Raw genomic sequence first — 8910 nt, forward strand, 5'->3', positions numbered from 1 at the left:
CAGATGACACAAAATTGTTCAGAGTAGTTAAATCACAAGCAGATTGTGATAAATTGCAGGAAGACCTTGTGAGACTGGAAAATTGGGCATCCAAATGGCAGATGAAATTTAATGTGGATTAGTGCAAGGTGATGCATATAGGGACAAATAACCCATGCTATAATTACACAATGTTGGGTTCCATATTAGGTGCTACAACCCAAGAAAGAGATCTAGGTGTCATAGTGGATAACACATTGAAATCGTCGGTACAGTGTGCGGTGGCAGTCAAAAAAGCAAACAGAATGTTGGGAATTATTAGAAAAGGAATGGTGAATAAAACGGAAAATGTCATAATGCCTCTGTATCGCTCCATGGTGAGACCGCACCTTGAATACTGTGTACAATTCTGGTCGCCGCATCTCAAAAAAGATATAATTGCGATGGAGAAGGTACAGAGAAGGCTACCAAAATGATAAGGGGAATGGAACAACTCCCCTATGAGGAAAGACTAAAGAGGTTAGGACTTTTCAGCTTGGAGAAGAGACGACTGAGGGGGGATATGATAGAGGTGTTTAAAATCATGAGAGGTCTAGAACGGGTAGATATGAATCGGTTATTTACTCTTTCGGATAGTAGAAAGACTAGGGGGCACTCCATGAAGTTAGCATGGGGCACATTTAAAACTAATCGGAGAAAGTTCTTTTTTACTCAACGCACAATTAAACTCTGGAATTTGTTGCCAGAGAATGTGGTTAGGGCTGTGTTTAAAAAAGGATTGGATAAGTTCTTGGAGGAGAAGTCCATTACCTGCTATTAAGTTCACTTAGAGAATAGCCACTGCCATTAGCAATGGTTACATGGAATAGACTTAGTTTTTGGGTACTTGCCAGGTTCTTATGGCCTGGATTGGCCACTGTTGGAAACAGGATGCTGGGCTTGATGGACCCTTGGTCTGACCCAGTATGGCATTTTCTTATGTTCTTATGTATGTTTAGTAAGCTCACTCTGGGTAACATCTCGGTAAGTAGCATATTTCACACTATTTAGGCAATGTATTTTAGGTTTCCATGCATGGGAATAGCATGAGCATGGAAATTCTGACATTATTTATCGTAAGCACACTAAAATCTTTTGCATTGCACTTTATGTGCCTTTTTTAAAATGCCCATTAATAGGTTTTAGGTGATGCAGAAACTAATATTGGTTTTGCACAAGTTATATTGCATTGGCTCCCGTATCTGGGAAGTTTAATACCACCCTCTTTTTTTTATGTACGTTACCCATGTTAATGGTTTGGATTTGATATGTTAATAGGTTTTATATGTATGTTATATTCGTTCCCAACCAGAAACCTTGGATATATGGGGGATACAGATTTTTTAAACAGAATAGATATCCACTGACTGTGCAGAAAGACTAAATCTATTTTCCTTTGCTTTCCACAGGAATTCCATAATTGTCCTTTTCACTCCTTTAATTTCACTCTCTGTTACCTACACAGGAACTTCTTCACAAAATGGATAAAAATATTAACTGTATCTGTCACATCTTTGAAGTTATTTTGTCAAGTACTAATTGAATAAGTAAGTCATAAAACAAACACATTATTTAGTACTTAGATAGCTAAACAATTAGAGGTCCATATTCAGTAAATCCCATAGCAGGAACATTTCCAGATAAATACTTCTATATAACTTTACCCAAATATTTAGCAGAATATAACCAATTATGTTTTTTTTGTCAAATATAACAAGCTAAAGAGGAAGATACCTGAATAAAGTTATTCAGATAACTTTAGGACAATCCTCTGACATGGCCAGTCTTACCCACATAACTTTATCTAGATAGCACTGAATATCAGCACACAATTCATTCCTTTTATTCATAACTTCAGGATGTGAGGATATGGCATTGATTTATTGAAATGAATTAAGCCCCAAAATTATCCAAAATACAAATTAATTAATCTTAATGTAGTGTGGTATTATATTTATTTTTATTGGGCAATAATTGTTCATGAGCAAATAGCATTATCTTAAGAATTTTCTTATTAACAATGATACCTTCACAGCAGTTGGATAGTCAAAGGATTATGATTGGGAGGGTAAAGGGAAGAAAGGGAGAGAATGGACAATCCTATCTCATGATCTTCTTTAAATCTGACAAAATAGAGTTGATCAGTATCATTGCTTTAGGGTTACAATTAAATAGTTAATTCATGCTGAGATATCACCAATTCAGCTAAATTCCCTCTTTATCCCTAACCTGCTGATGTGTCTTAAAGTTCAGTTGAGGGTTCATCAGGTTGGTTTTGAGCCCTCTTGAATCACAGTTCAGATCCTGATACTCTAACGCTGACCTAATTCTAATGCTAATTGGGATTATGGAGTCAATGTCTGTCCCATAGACTTTATTAACAAGAAGCTCACGCAGAACTAATGGACCCTACTTTTAGGTACATGAGCACATGTGCCTGGTGTGTGCATACGCATTAAACTGGGTGGAAAAATCCTCACGTATCAGACTCCTCATGCCTTCCTGATACCTAACACAAAAGTTATTAGGGACACTCCAGATGAAGATACATTTATATCAGAAACCAATTATTAATCAGTCCAGAAATTACCTAATTAAAAACAATCATCCTTATTTTAGGCTTACAATTGTACTTAAGAATAACATGACAAGCACACTCACCATAAGAGATTTGTAAAATTATATCTGAGGATGCCGCACATTGGAGGAATATAAAAAGGTTCTAATCTAAATGTAATAAAGGTTTGACTTCATCATTTACCTTTTCACCAATGGTTTCTTCATCTCTTTTATGGCTAGCTTGGTAAGCTAGGAATATATAAATTAGCTGGTAGGGGCATTTGGGACATGATCCTGGAAACTTACAGTGTTTTTCTTATTTCTAAATCTTTTGATTATTATTGTACACATCCTGTAACTCCTATAGAGTTTCTACAGTTTTAAGAAAATCTAAGATAATTCTTTTTTATAATAATTGGATATATTTTCTGTGTAGTTTATAGGTGACACCATGTAATGATTATTGTGTGGTGCTAATAAGTAGGTATCATTCCCTGAGAAGCCTTCTGGAAAGAAGCTAAGATACCATTTCAGTCTTAATATTAATAATGACAGAGAATAAGAGACAGAGGGAACGAGAGAGATGGTCCTAGGATTCAGTCATTCATAAACTCCTTCTGAGATCCCTAAGGGGTAGATTTTATAACATGCTTGCACGTGTCCATGTGTGTGCCGGCGCACGCATGTCATAAATTCAGGTGGCCACGCGCACATGCACGCCGGATTTTAAATCCGCATGCGCATGTGCGAGTGGCACATGCAAAGGGGGTGAATTTATGAAAAATCCGCGCAGCGATGCAATCGGGCCTTCCCCAGTTCCCTCCCAGTCCACTCCAATTAAAGAGCGGACTGAGAGGGAACTACCCTAACCCTTTACCTAACCTTCCTTTCCCTACCCCTTTCCTCCTCACCCCCCTAAAGCTAATCTACCTCACCTGGTTTTTTAATTGTATTACTTGCTCCTCCTCGGTAGCAGCAAGCAATTTATGCTCACTGGCTGAATGCCAGCGCGTGCTTCCCCAGAAAGGCCTCCATCCTGCCCTGCCCCATCCCTCCCCACCCTCCCCGCTCCAAGGCTCACCCCTTTGAAGAGGCCCAGCACTAGTGCACGTACCGGGGTTTACACACGTGGCCAGGCCCTTTTAAAAATTCACGCGCCGTGTGCAAGGCCCGGTCACTTGCATAAACCCCGGATTTTATGTGAACTTGTCTTTCAAAATCTGGCCTTTAACATCCAGATTCTCCGCATCAAGAACTACTGAATTAATTCCTTAATATTTAAAGACCTCATTCTAATTCAATGTCAATATCCACATTGTCTACTTGAGTTTAATTAATGGTCTGATCCAACAAGAAGAACTTTATCTGGTGACTGATGATTGAGTGACCAATTTGACAAACACATATGGGTAGATTTTATAAAAGTACGCCCGCGCGTACTTTTGTTTGCGCACCAGGCGTTCCTTTCACCACCCCGCACCTTCCACTCCCTTCCCCTACCTAACCCACCCCACAGTCCTATCTAAACCCTCCTACCTTTGTTTTAAAAGTTATGCCTGCCAGAGGCCCGGGAGCTGTTTCGGAGGCGTCGACCACACCCCTGGGCCAGAACCATGCCCGCAGCCCCGCCCCCGAATGACATGCCGCCACGATACGCCCCTGACATGCCCCCGACACGCCCCCCCAGGAAAGTCCCGGGACTTACGTACGTCCCGGAGCTTGCGAGGGCCGCCGAGCCTATTCAACATAGGCTCGCGCGCGCACAGGGAGAACTTGGGGCCGCATAGTTTCAGTCCAGTTCCCTGTAGAATTTAATGTATATTTTTATAGCTATGTGTCTATGTATATATACAGCTACATCAACAGTATGAAGGCTTATTGGTTAAGGTAGTAACCGCCACACCAGCAAGTTACCCCGATGCACTTTATTCATTTCCATCCACTAGTCTTCAGGGATCCACAGTGTTTGTCCCATGCCCCTTTGAAATCTTTTACTGTTTTTGTAAGGGGCTTTGGATAATCTTTGTGGATCCCTAAAGGCCAGAGGATGGAAATGAAGAAAAGAGTGCATGGGGGTAACTTACTGGTGTGGTGGTTACTACCCTTACCCATAAGCCTTCATGCTGTTGATACAACTACATCAATGCTCCCTGCTTCATCTGCAGGGGGGAAAGAGGAAAAGGGGAATTAGATTCAGACAGCAACCAACAATGACATTGAATTTTACGGTCTGGGAAAACAAATAAGCATGGGGATAACTTGCTGATGCGGCTGTTACTACCCTTAACTAATAAGCCTGGTAATTGTGATGCAACTCCAATATAGCTCTCTGCTTCAATGGCAAGAGGTAACAGGGAACTGGACTCAAACAGCAACCAACGAGGTTTACCCCCTGTTATCCCCCACCTTTAAAATCACACTGACTTACCTATATTCTTTTTTGTTTTACTACTTACACACCATCCATATCAGGAGCAAATTTACATGGCAGGAAACCCCAGCACATGCAAGAATGCATAAGTATTTATGTAAACGTTTCTAGGCCAGGCCCCAATACTCCCATGCCCCACCCAGACTATGCCCATGCTCTACCCCATTTCTCTAAGTGTCTTACTTGTACGCACTGAGGGAGATATGCACATCCTCAGGCAGGTTTTAAAATCCTCTCGGTGACAGCCAGCCCAGCTTGTGTGTGTGTGTATCTCCTGGGTTTGGCATGCACTGAACACTTAAAGTTTGCCGGTTTAATTTTGCTCTTTTATGTTTCTCCTAACCATTTTCCTCATTTTTATCTTAATCACCCTTCTGAAAGTTAAATGCATTTAAGGTAGATTTCTTTAGTGTCCTCCCTCCAGTAATTACAAACAAATTGATCATGTTGTGTGATCACTATTGCCAAGTCAGATGGAGCAGTGGCCTCCTTCCTCATGATCCATTTAAAAAAAAAAAAAAAAAAGAAGAAATTCAACAGTTTTTCATGGTTTCACATTCACTCCATAAGTGGCAGTACAAACATGCATCAGATGAGTGTTTATTAGGGATGTGCAGAGCAAAAAGTTTAAGTTCATAAGTCCATATGTCCAAAGGGGGTCCCATTTGCGGTCAATATGGACATAAACAGAATTCAATGAGTTGAGTCTATGTCCATATGTGCAAATAAAAATTTAAACCCCTCACCCTCCTTAATCCCCCCCCCCCCCCACCAAGACTTACCACAACTCCCTGGTGGTCCAGCGGGGTCAGGACGCCATTTCTGACCAACTTTGCAAGGAGCACGTGATGTCGGCGTCACGTCGGAGTGACGCGGCGTCACGTGATTCCCCACGGGGTCGCTTCCGGGATCCTCGTTTGGCCCAAAAGGAACTTTTGGCCAGCTTGGGGGGGGGCTCCTGACACCTCCAAGCTGGCCAAAAGTTCCTTTTGGGCCGAACGAGGGTGCCGGAGGGAACTCGAGGGGAATCACGTGACGCCGCGTCACTCTGACATGGCGCCGACGTCACGTGATTCCCCGCGGGGTCGCTTCCGGGATCCTTGTTCGGCCCAAAAGGAACTTTTGGCCAGCTTGGGGGGGCCTCCTGACCCCCCCAAGCTGGCCAAAAGTTTCTTTTGGGCTGAACGAGCGTTCCGGCGCGAACCCGCGGAGAATCACGTGACGCCGCGTCACTCCGACGTGGCGCCGACGTCACGTGCTCCTCGCAAAGAATTTCAGAAATGGCGTCCTCACTCCTCGCTGGATCACCAGGGAGTTGTGGTAAGTCTTTGGGGGGGGATTAAGGAAGGTGAGGGGTTTAAATTTTTATTTTGGATCAACAATCGCGATTTTCAACTTATTCAACATAGCTATGTTGAATAAGTTGGAAATCCGATCGTTTATGTCTCATCACTTTTTTAAGTTAAAAAAAAAAAAAAGTAGCGTTTTACATTTATGTTCAATATGAATGCACACCCCTAGTGTTTATTCCTGATGGCATTTCAGATGGAATGCAAAGAGAGACTTTTTCCTTTCATATTATTTTCTAATGATCATTTTTCTGAGGGCATTTTTAACTTCTTGATTTCTCAGACTATAAATCAGGGGGTTTAGCATGGGAGTGAGTACTGTGTACAGGAGGGCAAACATTTTATCTTGCTTTGGTGATTGCATTGAGCTTGGCCTCAAATAGACACAGATTAATGTCCCATAGAATAAAAGAATGACTGTGAGGTGGGAAGAGCAGGTGGAGAAGGCCTTGCTTCGCCCATCAGAATGATGGATTTTCAGGACAGTTCTAATGATAAAGATGTAGGATGATAGAGTTAGAAGAAATGGGATGAGAGATATAACTGTTCCTTCAGAAAGTGCAAGTATTTCAAAGTTGTGTGTATCACTGCAGGATAACTTTAGCAGTGCATTGGGGTCACAGAAGAAGTGGTTGATCTCATTAGATCCACAATAGGAGAACTGAGATATGAAAATTTCAAAAGGAACTTCATCCAGACAGCCACCTAACCATGAAGCAGCCACTAATAAAATACAGATCCTTTTATTCATCATAAGTGGATATCGTAAGGGGTTGCAGATTGCCACATAGCGGTCATAGGCCATGGTAGTGAGAAGGAGGAATTCAGTACTTGTTAAACTTAGGAAACAGTAAAGCTGTGTCATACATAGAGAGAAGGAAATTAATATTTTCCCTTTAAAGAGACTTTGCAGCATTGTTGAGAGAGTGACTGTGGTGTTACAGATATCAATGAAGGACAGATTACTGAGGAAGAAGTACATGGGTTTGTGGAGATGATGGTCAGACCACATTAATGTTAGAAACCCAAGGTTTCCCAGAATAGAGATAAAGAAGGCTGGTAAAACTATTATATAAATTAAGGTTTCCTCATGAGAATATTTGTTAAAGCCCAGAATAATAAATCCTGTTGTCCCTGTCTTATTCTCCATCGTGTCAGTGCCCATGATCTGTTAAGACAGAAAGAAAGAGATTAAAACATTGCAGTTCAATGAATATTGAAAACAATAATATAAAGGTAGCCCCAGTCATGCCTAAGGATATCAATGTTGAAAAACACTCAGGGCCGGATTTTCATACCTATGCGTGTGGGGTAAATTTGTGTGCGCTATCTGCTGTGCACAAATGTACGCCCGATTTTATCACATGCGTACGCAGCCACGTGCATGTTATAAAATCCGGGGTTGATGCTCACAAGGGGTGCACACTAGTGCACCTTGCGCACACCGAGCCCTAGGGGAGCCCCGATGGCTTTCCCTGTTCCCTCCGAGGCTGCTCCGATATCGGGCAGCCTTGGACGGAACTTTCCTTCTCTCCCCCCCCCCCCAATCTTCCCCTCCCTTCCCCTATCTAGCCTGCCCCCAGCCCTACCTAAATCCCCCCGACCATTATTTTGTACCTTGCGCGTGCTGGCCAGCTGCTGGCGTGCGACCTCCCAGCTTTACTGCTGTGCCGGAGGCTTCGGCCCACCCTGCACCTGCCCCGCCCCTTTTTTCAAGCCCCAGGACATTCGCATGTCCTGGGGCTTTACATGCACTGCTGGGCCTTTTGAAAATAGGCCTGGCATGCGTAGGCTTTTAAAATCTGCCCCTCAGTCATTTAATTCTTCTCAAAGTCATAAGTAGCAGCTGATACTGGTTATAAATCATTTATCATCCATTATCCTATCCGTTTTCACATCCTCCCTGTCACCAAGTCATCTATAGCAAGATGAGAGGGATGAAATTATGGTGTAGATGAATGCACACTTCTGAACATTACCATCTTGGGAAGGATGTGTGAGAGGTTAGGCAGTCACAGAAAAGCTAATTAGCAGGTAAATGTACAGCAAGCAGAGTGGAGAGCTCTCACTTCTGATCCTCTGAGGGATGCTGGAGATTAAATGAAGACAAACAAAATGAGGCATGCAAGCATCACTTATGCATCCTAGTGAGCTTCCTCTCTACCACCTTCTTTTCAATATATAAAAAAAAAGTGAATCTTTTGTTTTTGAAATAGGGAACATCTACCCATATCCTGACTAAATGTATGTTTGCCATGGATTTTCATACATGCTTTTTACTCAAGAATTTCCAGACAGTATTTTTACCCAGTTAAATAGCATTTTAAGGGGCCGATGCAATACAGTGCGCTCAGCTTATTTAACACGCATCTGATGCGGAGTGAATGAGATAGCGTTCATCACATGCAAATACATGTGAATGAGGCTATTACTCATTTACTCCGCATGCAATAAAATAAATGTGCGTCTCAGATGCACATTTATCGCTCAGATATTAACGCCTGCCTGGAGCAGGTGTTAATAGCTGAGCGCATGTAAAAGAAGTACAGAAAA

The 8910-nt window shown here is 42.2% G+C and overlaps 1 protein-coding gene across 1 annotated transcript; it reads right to left on the reverse strand.

The window, feature by feature from the left end:
• Positions 1-6586: 6586 nt before the first annotated feature.
• LOC115077711 (olfactory receptor 476-like) lies at positions 6587-7162 on the reverse strand. Its single transcript, XM_029579999.1, has one exon. It carries the CDS (start codon positions 7160-7162, stop codon positions 6587-6589), a length of 576 nt encoding a protein of 191 aa, XP_029435859.1.
• Between the last annotated feature and the right edge of the window lie 1748 nt (positions 7163-8910).

The sequence above is a fragment of the Rhinatrema bivittatum genome, chromosome 16, assembly GCF_901001135.1.
Source record: "Rhinatrema bivittatum chromosome 16, aRhiBiv1.1, whole genome shotgun sequence".
Taxonomy (NCBI): Eukaryota; Metazoa; Chordata; class Amphibia; order Gymnophiona; family Rhinatrematidae; genus Rhinatrema; species Rhinatrema bivittatum.

Coding starts and splice junctions, on each gene's coding strand:
- LOC115077711 (XM_029579999.1), bottom strand. CDS start 7,162: ATGGCCTATGACCGCTATGTGGCAATCTGCAACCCCTTACGATATCCA.